This window comes from Oncorhynchus tshawytscha, linkage group LG29 (genome assembly GCF_018296145.1).
Source record: "Oncorhynchus tshawytscha isolate Ot180627B linkage group LG29, Otsh_v2.0, whole genome shotgun sequence".
Taxonomy (NCBI): Eukaryota; Metazoa; Chordata; class Actinopteri; order Salmoniformes; family Salmonidae; genus Oncorhynchus; species Oncorhynchus tshawytscha.
In genome coordinates this window covers 8,493,073-8,515,454 of record NC_056457.1, presented here as the reverse complement: position 1 = coordinate 8,515,454, position 22,382 = coordinate 8,493,073, and the positions used below count along the sequence as shown (strand labels likewise).

The window sequence follows — 22,382 nt, the reverse complement described above, 5'->3', positions numbered from 1 at the left end:
AACATAGTGGTGTTAGGAATCTCCTGGTTTACAGGCCACATCAGGCCTGCAAGTCACATTATGCTGGCTGGCAAAGTGATGTGTAATTTCTAAAAGAATTCAGCCAGAGTTCGGATATCCAACAAGTGGAATTGTTAATCACCTGCAACCTGCATTCAAAATGACTGCCAGGATAGGGAAGATTGAATACTGAGACTACCTCAATCTTCTAAACTGGAATGACCATCTTAGTAACGGGTGCAATAAATCCGACAGATTGGATTAGTTTAGAAAACTGTATGTTATTTATATGTAACATAAAATGTATTAACCAATCAATGTAAATGAAACAACACAGATATTACAGTAAAACAAACTATTCAGAAAGTCTCACTGCAACAGAGCATGCTGGGATATATGATATATGGTTCTATGTAGAACACTTCTTGACTTCCGAAGAATCATCAAAGAATGTTTCTTCCAAAACAGTTCTTAAGATGTTAAAGGTTCTAGGTAGAACCCTTTGCCTTACAAAGAACCCTTGTCACGACTTCCTCCGAAGTTGGTCCCTCTCCTTGTTCGGGCGTCTTTCAGAGGTCGAAGTCTCCGACCTTCTAGTCATCGCTGATCCACTTTTCATTTTCCATTGGTTTTGTCTGGTCTTCCATCACACCTGGTTCCAATTCCATCAATTACCTGTTGTGTATTTAACCCACTGTCCCCCCTCCCCCTTGTCGGTAATTGTTTTCTTGTAGTGCTTGTGCACGGTATGCTGGTATTACCGGGTTTTGTTTGACCCATTTATTTGTATTGTTCTGTGGACGGTGGTTTATGGGTATTAAACGACACCGTTGTAAATACGTTTTCGCTCTCCTGTGCCTGACTTCTCTGCCGCCAGTACGCACCTCACTACACCCCTTGTCTTCCAAAAAGGTTATTCTGATCAACACGGTTCTTGATAGAACCCTATCCCTCTGCAAAGAACCCTTTGGAACCCTTTTTCCTAAGAGTGTAGCTGTACATTGGACTTCAGAGGTAAGATGGGGAGGTCCAAGACAAGGTCGCACAGAACAATCAAGCTTCATCAGCATAGCTTTCATTATAGGTGAGCCCAAATGATCTAATGTGATTACAAAGCATAAAAGCAGTATGTTGCTGAAATTGCTGCCTTGCTGAGATTCCTTGTGCGTAACTAGTCCAAAGTGGAGACTCAGCACCCGCAAGGAAAGGAGTAGAATATAAGAGCAATAACTTGCTGGAGGCATCTTCTTCCTTGGAGCTACATTAGCCTGGAATACACTGTAGGTGTTTAATGCAGTGCTGTAGGGTAGAGTGTAGATCACTGGGAGCACAAATTGCAGAGTTTGCCCTAAGTTATCTCGCTCACCAGACACTTCCTCTCAAAGCCTAAGAGTGGCCCAAATATATATAATTGTGTGTTAGCAAGTGATTGCTTGCATGCTGCCAAGTGAATTGCAGAATTCCCATAAAGTGGGCGCTTGTTGAGAAAGAGACAGGGTGGTTGCTGTCCATGGTGCTGATTTGACAAGCGTGTGGTGCTGAACCGAGAGCAACACTCTTACTCACAGCTAGCCACCCGCGGCACCTTCGGGTTTCTAGCGCTGTCTTCTACTCACAGGGTTTTTCAACCATGTTCACACTCAACGCTACAGCGTCTCGCCACCTTGAAAGCATGTGGTTTGACAAACCAAGTAAAAATAAGAGATACACTTTGACTGCTTGATCAATAATCAAAACCTAATTCTCATTCTGGCAGTCGTTGGCAACCCCTCCTACCCTCTACACCCTCAGTTTGAGAGGCTTCCCTTTGACCGGAACTTCAGAATGCCCATGGCCAAGAAGAGCATTTTCAAACATTCATTCCTTCCTTGTGCTGTTGGACTACTAAATGCAAAGTAAATTATAGCAGCATATGTACTGATCTATCCAGTGCAGTTGGGACAGCGGTCAGTTGTGAGTGAATGTGCCAATGTCCTCTGTTTTTAATGTCTGCAACATGTTGGACTGACTGGTTTAAATGTGTATAATGTGAAAATGTATGTCTGTGATCCTTTAAATGGCAGGTGATGCCAAAGAAAAATGTCCACCCTCGATGCACAATAAAGTTTTATTCTATTGAAAATCATGACAAAGTGTCGAGTTTTAAGTTTTTATTGCGTGTTGTATTTTGTAAGGTGGGTGCTGGTAATGAATTATGTGGATTTAATTAAACAAGCATCCAGAGAGATTTAAACAATTTCCAGAACAGTGTCCTGCTGGAGAAGACTAATGGCGTTCAGTCAAAAGAAACTTGATTATAAATGACGTTCACCCACTTGTGCTGAGATGGATTCAATTAAAATAGCCTTTGTGTGAAAAATTAATAGACAATGTTATAGGAGTTCTGGTGAGGGATGGGTAAATCGCCATAGTTGGTCGCGTTTGTTTGGCATTTTAAAATTGTCATTTTCAAACACTATTACCACCGTTCCTCTCGCGCACAAAATAGACTAATCTTTCAGTGTACAGTTTACTTAGCACCTATACATTTTTAGAGCGAATACCTGGCAATGGCATGAAATGTACAAACAAATGCAATCAAGAAATACCTTCCCCTCCAAATGATATCCTTCGTGTAACATACGGATTAAATGTTTAAAATACATGTATTTTATGATAGTGAACAACCACTGTGATAGACTTATCTCCCCCTTTCTTGGGCTATGGTTCATTCCGAAGCCACTGTATCTCTTAGACGCTGCTTTCATAAACACTCACGGTAGGTCCACACGAGGAGTAACAAAGTGAACACATGGAAAAGCAAAAGACTGACCGAACTGTCCGTTCTGTGCCCATGTAGGACTCGTTTTTTTCTGAGATCTGGGGTAAGTTATATCTAATATAGCCTACTGGATGCGTCGTTGGGTATCTTTATTCTAACGAGATCGCGGGCGTTCAGTCAATCACAAGGTGTGACCATATCGCTCCACATCTAATATTGCAAGTTTATATGACCGAAAACAAACAGATATGCTATTGTCAAAGGCAAATAGGGTTGGGCAGTTTGACTTTCTGTCGAATTAGTCAAGTTCTGTTTTATTGACCGCGACTGGGAGTGTAGCAAACGTCCGTTCAACAGTCCTGTGTTGACCATTTGCAATTATGTTGTAGGTTATGGTTTTTATCGATAGTAGCCTAGGTTTATGTGTATTATTGGTATAGGTATTCTGTATTTTATCCCAGATAATACATCAATAACTATTAGACTAAACTTCCCCCAAGACGTCTGAGTATAGTCTATTTTATAGATCTGTTGATTTGTAAATTAGGAAATCAATGTTAGAAACAGGTAATATTACGGCTTTTGGGATTTGATGAGATTTCTTTGTTGTATGGGAATTATGTCATAATTACCATACAACAAAGAGATTTCGTCAAATCCCAAAAGCCGTAATTGTACCTGTTTCTAACATTGATCTCCTAATTTACAAATCAACAGATATTAGACTATACTCCGACGTCTCATGGGGGGAAGTTTTGTCCATCACATAACGTGTCAGCAATGATCCTGCAATGTTTTTAAATAGAAAGGCCTTGGAGAATGAAGTTTGTTGTTGCATCACTGACAGTTTTATACAAAGATGATGTTTACCAGAATAGAAACCAGCTGCTGGTGTTAAGGACAACATGACACTAGCTTCCTTCCAAATGACACCCTATTCCCGACATAGTGCACTACATAGGGAATAGAATGCCATTTTGCACTACATGGGGAATAGAATGCCATTTGGGAGACGGCCATACTAATGGTGCTAATACAGTAGACGTGAAGAATGCAAATCCATAGACATGTTGTAGCTATTACCCTTATCCCCATGGGATGGAGAATGTGATGATGTTCCTTTGTGGCAGATGCAAATGCATAATATCATTATAGCGTTGCCATAGCCACTTTGTTCTGTTAGGCACCAGTACAGGTTTATACAGCTTATTTCACTCTGGTGATGTAGTGTACTTCACCCCTGAAAGGCAAACTAGGTATAGAAGGGAGTAATATCATTATATAGAGAGCGTTGCCATAGCCACTTTGTTCTGTTAGGCACCAGTACAGGTTTATACTATGCTATGTTTATACTATGGGATTCTTCCGATGACATTGAGGAATACACCACATCAGTCACTAGATTTATCAATTGCATTGAGGATTTCGTCCCCACAGTGACTGTACATACATACCCCAACCAGAAGCCATGGATTACAGGCAACATTTCTTACAAGAAATCCCGCTATGCCTGCGACGAACCATCAAACAGGCAAAGCGTCAATACAGGGCTAAGGTTGAATCATACTACACCAGCTCCGATGCTTGTCGGATGTGGCAGGGCTTACAAACTATTACAGACTACAAAGGGAAGCACAGTCGCGAGGTACCCAGTGACACGAGCCTACCAGACGAGCTAAATCACTTCTATGCTCGCTTCGAGGCAAGCAACACTGAGGCATGCATGAGAGCATCAGCTGTTCTGGATGACTGTGTGATCACGCTCTCCGTAGCCGACATGAGTAAGACCTTTAAACAGGTCAACATACACAAGGCTGCGGGGCCAGACGGATTACCAGGACGTGTGCTCCGGGCATGTGCTGACCAACCGGCAGTTGTCTTCACTGACATTTTCAACATGTCCCTGATTGAGTCTGTAATAGCAACATGCTTCAAGCAGACCACCATAGTCCTTGTGCCCAAGAACACGAAGGAAACCTGCCTGAATGACTACCGACCCGTAGCACTCACGTCCGTAGCCATGAAGTGCTTTGAAAGGCTGGTAATGGCTCACATCAACACCCTTATAGAAACCCTAGACCCACTCCAATTTGCATACCGCCCAAACAGATCCACAGATGATGCAATCTCTATTGCACTCCACACTGCCCTTTCCCACCTGGACAAAAGGAACACCTATGTGAGAATGCTGTTCATTGACTACAGCTCAGTGTTCAACACCATAGTACCCTCAAAGCTCATCACCAAGCTAAGGATCCTGGGACTAAACACCTCCCTCTGCAACTGGATCCTGGACTTCCTGACAGGCCGCTCCCAGGTGGTGAGGGGAGGTAGCAACACATCTGCCACAATGATCCTCAACACTGGAGCTCCCCAGGGGTGCGTGCTCAGTCCCCTCCTGTACTCCCTGTTCACCCACGACTGCATGGCCAGGCACGACTCCAACACCATTGTTAAGTTTGCTGACGACACAACAGTGGTAGGCCTGATCACCGACAATGACGAGACAGCCTATAGGGAAGAGGTCAGAGATCTGGCCGGGTGGTGACAGAATAACAACCTATCCCTCAACGTAACCAAGACTAAGGAGATGATTGTGGACTACAGGAAAAGGAGCACCGAGCACGTCCCTATTCTCATCGACGGGGCTGTAGTGGAGAAGGTTGATAGCTTCAAATTCCTTGGTGTCCACATCAACAACAAACTAGATTGGTCCAAACACACCAATTCAGTCGTGAAGAGGACACGACAAAGCCTATTCCCCCTCAGGAAACTAAAAAGATTTGGCATGGGTCCTGAGATCCTCAAAAGGTTCTACAGCTGCAACATCAAGAACATCCTGACTGGTTGCATCACTGCCTGGTACGGCAATTGCTCGGCCTCCGACCGCAAGGCACTTCAGAGGGTAGTGCGTACGGCCCAGTACATCACTGGGGCAAAGCTGCCTGCCATCCAGGACCTCTACATCAGGCGGTGTCAGAGGAAGGCCCTAAAAATGGTCAAACACCCCAGCCACCCTATTCATAGACTGTTCTCTCTACTACCGCATGGCAAGCGGTACCGGAGTGCCAAGTCTAGGACAAAAAGGCTTCTCAACTGTTTTTACCCCCAAGCCATAAGACTCCTGAACATCTAACCAAATGGTTACCTGGACTATTTGCATTGTGTGCCCCCCAACCCCTCTTTTACGCTGCTGCTACTCTCTGTTTATCTTATATGCATAGTCACTTTAACTATACATTCATGTACATACTACCTAAATGGCCTGACCAACCAGTGCTCCCGCACATTGGCTAACCGGGCTATCTGCGTTGTGTCCCACCACCCGCCAACCCCTCTTTTTACGCTTCAGCTACTCTCTGTTCATCATATATGCATAGTCACTTTAACGATACCTACATGTACATACTACCTCAATAAGCCTGACTAACAGGTGTCTGTATATAGCCTTGCTACTCTTATTTTCAAATGTATTTTTACTGTTGTTTTATTTCTTTACTTACCTACACACACATACTTTTTTTTGCACCATTGGTTAGAGCCTGTAAGTAAGCATTTCACTTTACACCTGTAGAATTCGGCGCACGTGACAAATAAACTTTGTTTTGAATCAACCACTCTGAATTTTATGAAACTCCAAGCTCTACAGTACCAGTCGAAAGTTTGGATGCACCTACTGATTTGAGTGTTTTTCTTTATATTCAATATTTTCTACATAGAATAATAGTGAAGACATCAAAACTCTGAAATAACACATATGGAATCATGTAGTTAACAAAAAAAATGGTTAAATGAATCAAAATATATTTTATACTTGAGATTCTTCAAAGTAGCCACCCTTTGCCTTCATGACAGCTTTGCACACTCTTGGCATTCTCTCATCTAGCTTTATCTGGAATGCTTTTCTTGAAGGAGTTCCCACATATGCTGAGCACTTGTTGGCTTCTTTTCCTTCACTCCGCGGTCCAACTCATCCCAAACCATCTCAATTGGGTTGAGGTCGGGTGATTGTGGAAGCTTGGTCATCTGATGCAGCACTCCATCACTCTCCGTCTTGGTCAAATATTCCTTTCACAGCCTGGAGGTGTGTTGGGTCATTGTCCTGTTGAAAAACAAATGACATTTTCACTAAGTGCAAACCAGATGGGATGGCACATTGCTGCAGAATGCTGTGGTAGCCATGCTAGTTAAGTGTGCCTTGAATTCTAAATAAATCACCCACAGTATCACCAGGAAAGCACCATCACAGTGAGAACTACACATGGAGAGATCATCCATTCACCTACTCTGCGTCTCACAAAGACACGGCTGTTGGATCCAAAATTTGGACAGATTTCCACTGGTCTAATGTCCATTGCTCCTGTTTAATGGCCCAAGCAAGTCTCTTCATATTATTGGTGTCCTTTAGAAGTGGTTTCTTTGCAGCAATTCGACCATGAAGGCCTGATTAACACAGTCTCCTCTGAACAGTTGATGTTGAGATGTATCTGTTAATTTAACTCTGTGAAGCATTTATTTGGGCTGCAATTTCTGAGGCTAGTAACTCTAATGAACTTATCTGGTAACTCTAACTAATCCTCTGCAGCAGAGGTAACTCTGGGTCTTCCTTTCCTGTGGTGTTCCACATTAGAGCCAGTTGCATCTTAGCACTTGATGGTTTTTGTGACTGTACTTGAAGAAACGTTCAAAGTTCTTGAAGTTCTTTACTGACCTTCATGTCTTAATGTAATGATGGACTGTTGTTTCAATTTGCTTATGTAAGCTGTTCTTGCCATAATATGGACTTGGTCTTTTACCAAATAGGGCTATCTTCTGTATACCACTCCCACCTTGTCACAACACAACTGATTGGCTCAAACGCATTAAGATGGAAAGAAATTCCATAAATTAACTTTTAACAAGGCACAGCTGTTAATTGAAATGCATTCCAGGTGACTACCTCATGCTGGTTGAGAGAATGCCAATAGTGTGCAAAGCTGTCATCCAGGCAATCTAAAATATATTTTGATTGGTTTAACACTTTTTTGGTTACTACATGATTTCTGTCCTTTGGTCTGATGAGTCCAAATTTTAGATTTTTGGTGCCCAACCGCCGTGTCTTTGTGAGATGCAGAGTAGGTGAACCGATAATCTCGGCATGTGTGGTTCCCACTGTGAAGCATGGACGAAAAGGTGTGATGGTGTGGTGGTGCTTTGCTGGTGACACTGTCAGTGATTTATTTAGAATTCAAGGCACACTTAACCAGCCTGGCTACCACAGCATTCTGCAGCGATATGCCATCCCGTCTGGTTTGCTCTTAATGGGACTATCATTTGTTTTTCAACAGGACAATGACCCAAAACACACCTCCAGGCTGTGTAAGGTCTATATGACCAAGGAGAGTGATTGAGTGCTGCATCAGATGACCTGTCCTCCACAATCACCCCCGACCTCAGCCCATTTGAGATGGTTTGGGATAAGATGAACCGCAGAGTGAGGGAAAAGCAGCCTACAAATGCTCAGCATATGTGGGAAGTCCTTCAAGACTGTTGGAAAAGCATTCCTCATGAAGCTGGTTGAGAGAATGCTGAGAGTATGCAAAGCTGTCATCAAGGCAAAGAGTGGCTACTTTGAAGAATTTAAAATACAACACATATTTTGATTTGTTTAACTGTTTTTTTGGTTACTACATGATTATTTCATAGTTCTGATGTCTTCACTATTATTCTACAATGTAGAAAATAGTAAAAATAAAGAAAAACCCTGCAATGAGTAGGTGTGTGCAAACTTTTGACCGGTACTGTATATTAATAAAATATATAATTTAGCCAACGCTTTTAAAACAAACCCACAATCCTGATATTCAAGCAACATGCTCTACCCATTGAGCCACACAGGACCAAGCTAAATAAAAGGAAATGTTCTCCCGGTCGCTCTACTTCTTTGATTGGGTCTGTGTGTCATAGCTTTGATTGGAGTGTGAGTGTGTGTGTGTGTGTGTGTGAACTGCCAAGCCTCCCAGGCACCTGTTGTATGATCTCAGGAGACAAGACAAGACGCCCCGGGTTCCGTGGACTGTCATCCGTGATTAGCAGTCGACTCTTTGGATCCTTGCTTCTTTTGTGAAGGCCAAATGTTTGATTGCTGTGTTCCTCTCAAATATGTGTGCGTCCAATTTCATGGCTCTCTCGGAGTACTTTCTAATGAGAGAGGGAAGAGAAGAAAAGAGGAGTGTGTGTGACCGCCTGCCGGGTAGGCCCTTGTCATGGTTGGACGGTTGATCTCTGTGATTAGAAGGCATGGCAGGAGAGCGTGATGGCAAGAGAGGGGTTGTGTCCCAAATGGCACCCTATTCCCTATATAGTGCACTACTTTTGACCAGGGCTACCATAGGGTCCTGGTCAAAAGTAGTGCACTATATAGGGAATAGGCTGCCATTTGGGACGTAACCAGAGCGTATCTCAAACACAGATCAGCACTGCTTGACAGGGCCAGGCGGGGGGTGATTATTGATGAGCCCCGGGGTAATTAGATGCACAATGGGTAATCACATGCACATGAATTTGCGGGAGACACTCTCTCTCGTCTCTGGTGTTGTGAGAGCTGCAAGCAGCATCGGAACACCACAGCTGATTTGCACTGTCTCCAAAATTGCACCCTATTCCCTACATAGAACAGACAGGTTTTTTTTCATCGCAAACCCATTCTGAGAGACATATTGCATAGCCCCGAAATCTATGAACACTCATCCAGAAAGTCAATAGTTTCATAAATAACTTACAACTGACGGATTCCCAAAGCATAATAGATTCTCAATGTCCTTAACTGACTTTTTATTTTTAGCAGTTTAACAACAGCCTCGAAAGTTGTAACAATACTTTGTGCTCTATTCAATCAGATCCGCTTTAGCCGAAATCCACAGAGGTTGTTTTGGCGGTGTCAGATGTGGAACTGCATTAGAGCTGTCAAATCCACAAGCATCTCCTGGCATTACACCGAAAGCTGACATTGCCATTGACTGCAAGGAGTCGCATTAAGAGAAATCCCATGCAGCCTTGTTTAGGTTGAACACTGGAATGTGAGATGTAATCTCCACCTCGAAAAATCCCAAAAATTTTCCCTATTATTTATTTATTTATTTGAGTGTCATTATTTATATTTTGCCTACACTTTCTCATTCTGAACTTCTACCGCGAGTGTGACTGGGTGTGGCTTCGTGACAATGATGAGAGAAAAAGTTTGAATACAATTGCCTTAAAGGGAACTAATGGAAACGTCACCTAACGTCGCCTGTTTTCTGGGCAGACACAAAGATATGATGATTTTGATTCCAGTATAATAATTACATTTTAATCCCAATATCGACATGCGCAGGACTGGCCATAGGGGAGTTTGGGCAAAAGCCAAATGTTCCGGTATTGGGGCATCGAGGTAAAAATGGGCGTGTGTTAGAAATCCCAGGCCGAAATCCCAGGCCTGGCTTGGAACAGACTGGGACTAGAATACTGCACTACAATGGCACTGTACAATAAGTGAGCCCATGGACTATTAAAGCAAAGAGCTCTAACAAAGTCAAGGGGGCATAGTCATAATAGGACAGGTGAATATGAGCTAATATAGTTTACAGTTACACAATGATAAAGGACTAGAAACAATTGGATTTGCTTGTTGGTGTGTGTGTGTGTGTGTGTGTGTGTGTGTGTGTGTGTGTGTGTGTGTGTGTGTGTGTGAAAAAAAATCCATATCACAGCAAGTCCTGAGACAAATTATGATATAGATAATGAGGTCATTACTACAGACTGGCTAGCCTTTGTGAAAAACAGTATATAGGCTATAGCATTTAGTACTCCCAAGGCGACTCTTGAATTATGCAACACTAAGAGTAAAATATAGTTCCCTGGATACCAGATAAATGTTAGTTTCCTATTTTAATTATGTTGAACAAAAATATAAACGCAACATGTAAAGTGTTGGTCCCATGTTTCATTAGCTGAAATGAAAGATCCCAGAAGCACAAAAAGCTTATTTCTCAAAAAAATATATACACAAATTTGTTTACATCCCTGTTAGTGAGCATTTCTCCTTTGCCAATATAATACATCGACCTGACAGGTGTAGCATATCAAGAAGCTGATTACAGAGGTGCACCTTGTGCTGGTGGCAATAAAAGGCCACTCGAAAACGTGCACTTTTGTCACACAACACAATGCCACAGATGTCTCAAGTTGAGGGAGCGTGCAATTGGCATGCTGACTGCAGGAATGTCCACCAAAGCTGTTGCTAGATAATTAAATGTTAATTTCTCTCCCATAAGCCACCTCAAATATCATTTTAGAGAATTTGGCAGAACATCCAACTGGCCTCACAACAGCAGACCACGTGTAACCACTCCAGCCCAGGACCTCCTCATCCGGCTTCTTCACCTGCAGGATCGACTGAGACCAGCCACCCGGACAGCTGATGAAACTGTGGGTTTGCACAACTGAATAATTTCTGTACAAACTGTCAGAAAGCACCTCAGGGAAGCTCATTTGCATGCTTTGTTATCCTCACCAGGGTCTGACCTAACTGCAATCCGGCATCGTAACCAACTTCGATGGCCACTGGCAATGCTGGAGAAGTGTGCTCTTCATGGGCGAGTGGTTTACTGATGTCTACGTTGTGATCAGAGTGCCCAATGGTGGCAGTGGGGTTATGGTATGGGCAGGCATAAGCTAAGGACAACGAACACATGCATTTTATCGATGGCAATTTGAATGCACAGGGACACCATGACGAGATCCTGAGGCCCATTGTTGTGCCATTAATCTGCCGCCATCATCTCATTTGTCAGCATGATAATGCACAGCCCCATGACTCAAGGATCTATACACAATTCCTGAAAATATCCTAGTTCTTCCATGGCCTGCATACTCACTAGACATGTCAGCCATTGAGCATGTTTGTGATGCTCTGGATCGACGTGTAAGACCGTGTGTTCCAGTTCCCACCAATATCCAGAAACTTCGCACAGCCATTGAAGAGGAGTGGGACAACATTTCACAGGCCACAATCAACAGCCTGATCAACTCTATGTGAAAGAGACATGTCGCGCTGCATGAGGCAATTGGTGGTCACACCAGATACTGAGTGTTTCTTTTTTTTATCCACGCCCCTAACCTTTTTTTAAGGTATCTGTAACCAACAGATGCATATCTGTATTCCCAGTCATGTGAAATCCATAGATTAGGGCTTAATGAATTTACTTCAATTGACAGATTTTCTTAAAACGAACCGTAACTCAGTAAAGTCTTTAAAATTGTTGCGTTTAGATTTTTGTTCAGTGTAGCTACAGAAACAACGACGTGTTGAAAATGTTTTACCCTTGAGTATACTTCCTGCATGTAACTTTAGCCCAGCTTGATTTTATTTCATTTGATTATGTAAATAGGCATATTTAACAGAAATGGGATTCCAACATATGGCCTTCACACTCCCAGTCGTAACTACTGCCTTTGATTTCGTAACATCCCTAGGAACCCTGTTTTTGTCTAAATAATAACGTGGAAACAAAGTAACAAATGCTCAATTGTGTATTCCGTGCAAGTCTTTTTCATCTGTGATACAATTTCGGTGACAATGAATGCAAATCAAAAGGTGACGGACGAGTCTTTGAAGCTGAATATTAATGGTCTTCGTCAGAATCACAGATGTAGTCGACATCACAATCAAGTACGAAAGTTGTAGGCCGATTAATTGACAGTTGAAATGAGACTCTCAACCAGGTTTTAGTGTTTATGACGCATCATGAATACAGTAGTACTTTCACAGGGAACGTGAACAAAATCGGAATAAGGATCTGAATAAAATCATTCTCCTTCAATGCCCTTCCCAGTTTCCTTTGTTTTTCGCTTCACCTCTTCCATAGATATGGCTGTGACGTCTGTCATGTGTCAAGACTATCAAGTGTCATGTGTTCTGTTTGCATGAGTTAAAAGCTTCTTCTCTCTCTCTCTCTCTACACACTGCAGGATGCTTCAAATCAGAAGCTTCCCCCTGTGACAGACCTGTCTGAGCTCCGCTGAACATGACCCAGCCCAATGTGAGCCTGGTGACTGCCAACCTCAGCGGGGCCTGGGCCAGGGCCGGAAGCGACGACCTAGGGTATGGAGCAGGGAACTTCTATCGTCCGTTCTCAGTGTTCAGCGTGCTAACTCTCACCCTGCTAGCCATGCTGGTGGTGGCCACCTTCGTGTGGAACCTCCTAGTTCTCCTCACCATCCTGAGGGTGCGTACCTTCCACCGCGTGCCCCACAACCTGGTGGCCTCCATGGCCATCTCGGACGTGATGGTGGCCGCCCTGGTCATGCCCCTGAGCCTGGTGCACGAGCTCAACGGGAGGCTGTGGAAGCTGGGCCGCGTGCTCTGCCAGGTGTGGATCTCCTTCGACGTGCTCTGCTGCACGGCCAGCATCTGGAACGTGACGGCCATCGCCCTGGACCGCTACTGGTCCATCACCAGACACTTGGAGTACACGCTCAAGACCCGCAAGAGGATCTCCAATGTGATGATTGCTCTTACCTGGCTGTTGTCCTCCGTCATCGCCCTGTCGCCGCTGTTCGGCTGGGGGGAGACCTACTCGGAGGAGGGCATGGAGTGCCAGGTGAGCCAGGAGCCCTCCTACACTATCTTCTCCACCTTCGGAGCGTTCTACCTGCCGCTGTGCGTGGTGCTCTTCGTCTACTGGAAGATCTACAAGGCTGCCAAGTTCCGTATCGGCTCGTGCAAAACCAACACCATCACGCCTATGGCTGAGGTGATTGAGGTACTTTTGTTGCTACAGTATAGTCTTACTCGGCGTGTTAAACTGGTTGAAGTTGCATCAAAGTGATGTTATTCATACCAGTGTCAGGTTGTGACGATGTCTTCTTCAACCAGTTTTGCCTGCTGGGTGGTGGGATGTTTCATGTGGGATCCACATGATGAATTACCAGTAGACTAGCTTGACATTAATATTCAGTTGATTTTATTATATTATTATTACATTGACACACTCCTAAAGCTCCTCGGGCAATTTTGCCAGACTTAATCAATCAACCTTGACCAATGTTCAGATAATGGTTGCGCATTTGAACACGATCTAAAAAAAAATCTCTGAATGTACCTCAATGATATCAGTGTCATTATAGCTCTATCATATCTGCTCGTGAGTGCATATCACATTATCATTGACTGATGAGACTGTACTGTAGCTCTCAAATTGGTTGCTGGGCAATTAGTGGAAAACCATGTCATCTGTATAATATATTCTGAGTTGTTCTGATGGTGCTGTGATGCTGCTGCAGGGCTCTGGGATGTGAATTGTTCTTTAATGCTTATCAGTGTGTACTGTATCTCATACTCAACAGACCAATTCACCTGGAGGCATGTATGGACATAGGCCCCCACACACGTGCACATCTGCACACAACTACACAAATCACAGTTAACATGCAAAAACAATCCCTTGATGTGAAGGATCTTTTTTTCAAGGATCTTTGGCTTTTTTCACACTATCTCACTCTCTCTCACACACACACACACACACACACGCACACATACAAATGCACACATGCACGCGCGCACACACACACACAGAGGGAAGAAACAAAAAGACAGTAACAAGGGAGGGAGGTAGTTGGTATAACCCCTGTTAATCGCTATAGGTGCAGTGGCCTGTAAACACCCAGCATGTTTAACAAGGCTAGGGACCACTGTGCCTTCCTCACCACAGCAGCTCCCTCTAATCAGCGGGGACTCTGACAGAGTCCAGAGACCCAGGCCTTGTCCTAAATGGCACACTATCCCTATATAGTGTACTACTTTTTGACCAGGGCCCAATGGGCTCCGGTCAAATGTAGTGAACTATATAGGGAATCGGGTGCAATTTGGAACGCAGACTCACTCAACAAGCCCAAACTAATTTATTAAATCATGCCATTTATTTACTCTGTTCAAAGGGAGCTGCCTCCATGCTGCCTTCACTCTCTCATGTTATATACAATAGGCAAACAGAAAACATAGGCCTTTGAGCTTGGCTGGTTTGTTTTGTTTTGAGACTAAAGGGGAGAGAATTGGCTGGTACAAAACAGCATCAACTTATTAAGACTATAGACAGCTATTTCAGGCATCCACCGACTGATTTGGAGACACCTCATTCGTCAGTTAAAAATAGACTTGTTATAGCTCGGTAGGTCTTTGGAATTTCATTTATTCGTCCACAAAATATGGAAAATATTCTGTTGTAGGTTTTATTCAATTATACCACAACAATTATTTGCATAATACTGAGCAGTCGTAAAATAGAAAAACAAATTGGCGCCTAACGACTATTTATCCCCGTACACCCGCTGTAGACACCCCATCTACAACAACATAGCTCAGGCAGTAGGAAGCTCTCTCATCCATTTATATGCAGATGATACAGTCTTATACTCAGCTGGCCCCTCCCCGGATGTTGTGTTAAATGCTCTACAACAAAGCTTTCTTAGTGTCCAACAAGCTTTCTCTACCCTTAACCTTGTTCTGAACACCTCCAAAACAAAGGTCATGTGGTTTGGTAAGAAGAATGCCCCTCCTCCCACCTGTGGGTTTACTACCTGTGATGGTTTAGAGCTTGGGGTAGTCACCTCGTACAAATACTTGGGAGTATGGCTAGAGTAGACGGTACACTGTCCTTCTCTCAGTACATATTAAAGCTGAAGGCTAAGGTTAAATCTAGACTTGGTTTCCTCTATTGAAATCGCTCCTCTTTCACCCCAGCTGCCAAACTAACCCTGATTCAGATGACCATCCTACCCATGCTAGATTACGGAGACGTAATGTATAGATCAGCAGGTAAGGGTGCTCTCGAGTGGCTAGACATTCTTTTCTATTCGGCCATCAGTTTTGCCACCAATGCTCCTTATAGGACACATCACTGCACTCTATACTCCTCTGTAAACTGGTCATCTCTGTGTAACAGTCACAAGACCCACTGGTTGATGCTTATTTATAAAACCCTCTTAGGTCTCACTCCCCCCTATCTGAGATATCTACTGCAGCCCTCATCCTCTACATACAACACCCGTTCTGCCAGTCACATTCTGTAAAAGGTCCCCAAAGCACACATATCCCTGGGTCACTCCTCTTTTCAGTTTGCTGAAGCTAGTGACTGGAACGAGCTGCAACAAACACTCAGACTGGACCGTTTTATCTCCATCTTTTCATTCAAAGACTCAATCATGGACACTCTTACTGACAGTTGTGGCTGCTTTGCGTGATGTATTGTGTCTACCGTCTTGCCCTTTGTGCTGTTGTCTGTGCCCAATAATTTTTGTACCATGTTTTGTGCTGCTACCATGTTGTGCTGCTTCTATGTTGTGTTGCTACCATGTTGTTGTCATGTTGTGTTGCTACTAGAGGTCGACCGATTATGATTTTTCAACGCCGATACCGATAACGATTATTAGAGGACCAGAAAAGCCGGAACCAATTAATCAGACGATTTAAAAATAATTTTAAAAAATGTAATAATGACAATTACAACAATACTGAATGAACACTTATTTTAACTTAATATAATACATCAATAAAATCAATTTAGCCTCAAGTAAATAATGAAACATGTTCAATTTGGATTAAATAATGCAAAAACAATGTGTTGGAGAAGAAAGTAAAAGTGCAATATGTGCTATGTAAGAAAGCAAACGTTTCCGTTCCTTGCTCAGAACATGAGAACATATGAAAGCTGGTGGTTCCTTTTAACATGAGTCTTCAATATTCCCAGGTAAGAAGTTTTAGGTTGTAGTTATTATAGGAATTATTAGGACTATTTCCCTCTCTACCATTTGTATTTCATTAACCTTTGACTACTGGATGTTCTTATAGGCACTTTAGTATTGCCAGTCTAACAGTATAGCTTACGTCCCTCTCCTCGCTCATCCCTGGGCTTGAACCAGCAACACAACGACAACAGCCACCATCGAAGCAGCGTTACCCATGCAGAGCAAAACAACCACAGGCTCAGAGCAGGTGACGTTTGAAACACTATTAGCGCACGCTAACTAGCTAGCCATTTCACTTCGGTTACACCAGCCTCATCTCGGGAGTTGATAGGCTTGAAGTCATAAACAGCGCAATGCTTGACGCACAAGGAAGGGCTGCTGGCAAAACGCACGAAAGTGCTGTTTGAATGAATGTTTGCGCTCCTGCTTCTGCCTACCACCGCTCAGTCAGATACTTAGATGCTTGTATGCTCAGTCAGATTATATGCAATGCAGGACATGCTAGATAATATCTAGTAATATCATCAACCATGTGTAGTTAACTAGTGATTATGATTGATTGTTTTTTATAAGATAAGTTTAATGCTAGCTAGCAACTTACCTTGGCTTACTGCATTCGCATAACAGGCAGTCTCCTTGTGGAGTGCAACGAGAGAGAGGCAGGTCGTTATTGCGTTGGACTAGTTAACTGTAAGGTTGCAAGATTGGACCCCGAGCTGACATGGTGAAAATCTGTCGTTCTGCCCCTGAAAGAGGCAGTTAACCCACCGTTCCTAGGCCGTCATTGAAAATAAGAATGTGTTGAAAATAAGAATGTATTTTTTAAAAACTGACTTACCAATTTCAATTGTTTAAATAAAGGTATTTTTCCGAAAAATCGGTCGACCTCAACTATGCTGTGTTGTCATGTGTTGCTGCCATAAAATACCAATTTCTGTTGTCAATTGTTTTGAAAACTTGAAATTGCAGGAGGCCATCATTGTAAATAAGAATTTATTCTTAACTGACTTACCTAGTTAAATAAAGGTTAAGTAAAAAATACATTTCTATGAAAACTATTTATCTGACAGTCAAATATTACCCCCTTGGACTGTGGTCTTTCAGCTGAATTCATTTTGTCATTCCTTTTCTATGGAGAAAAGTTAGGCTGTTTTCGATTTGGTATTACAGTTTGCATACATGGGTCTTTGGCTCAAGGTCAGCCCAGTTAACAGCATGGACAAAAGGAGTCATGACTGAGGCGTGAAAACATCTAAGCACAATGGACCATGCATACCACAATAGGGAGGGAGCCCTACCGGAAATGTCACACACAATTACACCCACTGGTCACAGACGTCAGTTCAACAACTAATTTTAATTGACCTTTGATTGAGTTGTCAACGAACATAAATTCAACATTAAATCAACAAAAACTTTACCATGTCATTGATTAGAAGTTGGGTGATAAAAATACCAAAAATACAGAAATTCCTTTATGTTGATGACAGTGGGAACAACGTTGATTCAACCAGTTTGGGCCCATAGTGCACATTCCTTTTGCAATTCTAACATGTCTGTGTTATTAACCTGTTTCCAATGTTGTTTTAAATGTATTTAAGAACAAAAAAATACAGCTTTTCAGGTGTTTGTGAATATAAAGACAGGTTTAATACATGTTTGTTACGCGGTACAATTCAAGTTGTGTTACAGTGACATTTGTTACAGTGTAATTATTGTATTTCCAACATTTTTTAACATGGACATGTCTGGTAGGCTAGTCTACCTCTGAGTGGATTGGAGGTAGGTCTGGTCTTACTTTCAACCCATCTCTAAATGCAATCCCTTAACCCCCTGGTGTGGCTCAGTGAAGTAGAACCACTGTGGTCTAATAGGAAATGACATTGATATTTATTCTACCGTTACTTGGTATGCAAAAGGGATCCGCTATGATTAATCCAGTTGAGCCTATGAAACAACATCAAACAACATTGCTATTGCTTATGTATTGTGTAGGACTTAAGTTTGCATGTCTTAAACTCAACAGTAACTTAGTTATGTCACTTAGTTACTGATAGTTAGCTTCCTCTTTGTACAACAAAAAATTACATTTGACATTTTGCCAAGTGAACCTTAATCTATTGACTGGAGTCAAGTTTTCATATATCACAGTCCCAGATTGGCCATGCATGGGATCAAAATGATAGTTTTAACCATGTGCATCATTTATTTGGGGCTGTGATGTGTGGTATGACTGTGATGTGTGGTATGACAGTTAAACTAAGCGTGTGAGGCATTTATCATTTATATTCTTCAAGAGTCCATGGCTATATATCCTTCATTTAGAAGTACACAAAGTGATGTGTCAACGCCAGATTGACCCTTTAAACTGCATTATTACACTGCCCTTCAATTTGGCATCGGCAACTTACCCCCAGCCACTGTGCTTTTAACCTCCTACCCTCTGTTGCAAATTGATTATTTTGATTGTTTGTTTTATTGTTTTAATTGACTAGGCCTACTTCCCAAATGGCACCCTATCCCCTAGTTAGTGCACTACTTTTGACCAGGACCCGTCGGGTGTCATTTGGGACGCAAACCCCAGATGTGATCTGCTGGGAGGAAAGTGTAGGTTTATAAACAGCTCATGCAGAATGACCTGCAGGGGTCAGGTGTAGAGAGAAACACTACTCCATCAGGCTCAACATAACAGTGCAGCTGACTAGAGAGGAGAAATGGGAGGATAGATTGAAGCATGGCGTTTTCATTCCATTACTTCCATTTAACAGCACTCTCTGTATGAGTCACACGTGCAGGTTGATGGCTTGAGTTCTGGCAGGAGGTTGGAGTTTATGCAAACGTATCGTTTGGCTCAATGATTGATTCATTAGAGGCTATTTTGCTTGTTTTTGCTTGATTTGTTAATTTGCCTATTGGATTCAGATAGCTGACTGGTTGCTCAATTAACTCATTCATGGCTGGTTCTTTTAGTAATGTGAGTATCGATTGGTTGACTGATTGACTAACTGACTAACTGACTAATTGACTGAGAACAAAATAAAGTGTGGATTACAGTGTCTCGAAAACGGTAAAACTGAAAGCCTGCGACAACCACTGACTGATTGGTCTGTTCTTTAACTTATTTTAGTAATGTGAGTATCAATTGGTTGACTGATTTGACGGACTAACTGATTGACTAACTGGTTGGCTGACTGATTTGATTGACAGGTGAAGGAAACGTCGCGGCAGCCTCAGATGGTGTTCACAGTGCGCCACGCCACTGTGACCTTCCAGACGGACGGCGACACGTGGCGCGAGCAGAAGGAGAAGAAGGCGGCGCTGATGGTGGGCATCCTGATTGGCGTCTTCGTCCTCTGCTGGATCCCCTTCTTCCTCACGGAGCTCATCATCCCGCTGTGCCACTGCGACATCCCGCCCATCTGGAAGAGCATCTTCCTGTGGCTGGGCTACTCCAACTCCTTCTTCAACCCGCTTATCTACACCGCCTTTAACAAGAACTACAACAACGCCCTTAGGAACCTGTTCTCCCGTCAACGCTGAGGCTGAGGGCTAAAGGGTGAGGGCTAAAAGAGAATGAGGGCTAAAGGACAAAACAGATCATGCCAAATAGCGGTTAAAATCAACGGGTGGCCGCTCAATTGTCTCTGACCACAGAACATTGGCCATCATTTTCTGTTCATTTAAAACTAAGGCTGAGGCTGGGGATAAGGCAGAGGCGGAGAATGGGGCTGTCTTGAAAAAAACACACCATCACATGATCAAATTGATGTCACAGGAATGGTGTTGAGGGGGGTAACTTTCCGTAGATACACCATAGACTGAAAACAAAATAAATATGGTTCTCTCATATAGGACTCAACTACAAACCATGGCCAGCTAGCACATTTGGTTCCTTGGAAGTTGTGGGAACGTACATTTTTGTTTTCCCATTGGTTCTGGGAATGAAGCCATACGTTTCCTGACTGTTAAAACTGAATGTTTTTTTAAACGTTCTGAGAATGGAAGTGAACATTTCACCTGTTCTGGGAACTTACATTTTTTTAGGTTGCAGAGAGGTTCTGAGAACATTTTTATATTGTTCCCTGAATGTTAAATAACACTGCTAGTTTAACTCCAAGCACAGATAGAACATTATTTGCGCAGGCATTAATCATGCAAACACATTTCTTTCTTCTTGTGGCATGATGTCAGTGAGATTCAAACCTATGATCTTCTGCTCTCTATCCATGGAATTAGTCCACTGCACCAACAGGATGGAACTAGCTATTCATTTAAACAGACCCTATTTCAAAGGAAACAAGCCCTTATTAAGATCAGGTGTGGTGTGGCCAACAAACCTGAACAGACTTAACAAGATTTTTGTTGATTGTGAGAACGGGAATGTATATGTTTTAAATAACATTGTTAGAACGTTCTGGGAATGTTACTAACGTTTTCTTGTGTTTTTTTTTTAATGGAAATTTTTCTTAATGTTCTGAGAACATGACTTTAAGTAGATTCATGAGGAAACCTGTAGAAAAAGTTACGCTGAAGTACTGACATGTCCACAGAAGAATATTGTTTCTTAAAGTTATCTGAATGTTCTGAGAACATGACTTTTAATAGAACCATGAGGAAACCTGTAGGACGCGTTATGGGAAGGTTGCATGCAAAATAACTATAGGAGAAACACGCTCTCGCCAAGCTCTAAGAAACATATGGTTCTCAGAACGTTATGTGCTAGCTGGGTATATAATCAACAAACCGTGGACTACATTGTAAAATAGGTAGTAGATAACAAACTAGGAACCACATTACAATCCGGGGATTTGACAACCATCTATTCACTCCGTAGATTTTTAACAACTATTGATTTTCTCTGTGAATAAAACCGATTGTGGTCCACAAACTGAAGTCATCAAGCATTATTGTGATCATCTTGTAACTAACATACACCATATTGAGAAAGTACAGTTTTAGATTGCTGTGTCCAAATAAGATAATACTGTATCAAAATGAAATAAATGGATCAAAATGAAACAGGGGTTGATCATAATCTTTACTCTCAAATGTTTGAGATCATAAAAGTCACAGGTGTCTTCATATTATAGAGAAATCTATTCGGATTGTTGATGAATTGTTCAAACACAAAGTTGGATATTGAGTGTGACAGGCATTGTACTTCTCTAGTGTCTACGCAGATGAAATGGTTGAGCTAGTTTGAGTGTAGTCAGTTTTCGTGAGACATTGGGGATGGAGAGAGGAAAGCCAACGTTCTTTCTCATGGACTGTCACATTTGAAGTGCCTCTCATGACTCCACACATTCCCCCATGATAGCTGATATTTACTTACCACATCTCCTCTCTGGCACTGCTCCTATCCCCAGCTGGAAATGCAAATAGCTGGAAATGCCCAGTGAGCCATCCCCACAACAACATATCCTTATGGTATGGGGGATGTGTTTGTATCAGCTGCATGGTGGAGAGCGAAAATTAGAGTGTGTCTGCATGTACTTGTGTGTGTGTGTGTGTCTGTGTCTGTGTCTGTGTGTGCATGAGTGTGCGCGTGTGTGTGTGAAAGAGAGAGGATTAGGGGGTTACCCACCATTGGCCCTTACCTCCGGCAACACTCCCTCACATCTCCACTTCAAAGGGGATACGGCACTTCCTCCTTGGGTAGAGTGGGACGGCGGATGGGAGAGGTGTTCGAATTGGGTTGTCTGACTCATCTACCTGGCCGTCCGTGTCCTCTACCGCTCAGGTGTTTCCTAACAGTAGGCTACTGAAGAGTGGGGATCCAGAGAGTGTCAACATAATATATTCAGTAAAGGAAAAGCTAACGTGTTGATGCCGGGATCTTCCATTAACAAATAAAAGG

At 42.7% G+C, this 22,382-nt stretch overlaps 1 protein-coding gene across 2 annotated transcripts; it reads left to right on the top strand.

Annotated features, from left to right (window-relative positions):
• The first annotated feature begins 2,730 nt into the window (after window positions 1–2,730).
• On the top strand, window positions 2,731–21,597 carry htr5ab (5-hydroxytryptamine (serotonin) receptor 5A, genome duplicate b). Of its 2 annotated transcripts, none has more exons than XM_042308399.1 (3): window positions 2,731–2,864; window positions 12,752–13,536; window positions 19,733–21,597. In XM_042308399.1, exons 2-3 carry the CDS (start codon window positions 12,808–12,810, stop codon window positions 20,063–20,065), a joined length of 1,062 nt encoding a protein of 353 aa, XP_042164333.1. In that variant the 5' UTR covers window positions 2,731–2,864; window positions 12,752–12,807; the 3' UTR covers window positions 20,066–21,597. The 2 variants fall into 2 exon arrangements, with proteins under 2 accessions (XP_042164333.1, XP_024248128.1); XM_024392360.2 differs by having other exon boundaries at window positions 12,752–13,545.
• The last annotated feature ends 785 nt before the right edge of the window (window positions 21,598–22,382 follow it).

Excerpts from the sequence above, each read along its gene's own strand:
- htr5ab (XM_024392360.2), top strand. The coding sequence starts at position 12,808 with ATGACCCAGCCCAATGTGAGCCTGGTGACTGCCAACCTCAGCGGGGCC. Across the intron at positions 13,546-19,732 it reads CTATGGCTGAGGTGATTGAG|GTGAAGGAAACGTCGCGGCA; the intron begins GTACTTTTGTTG and ends TTTGATTGACAG.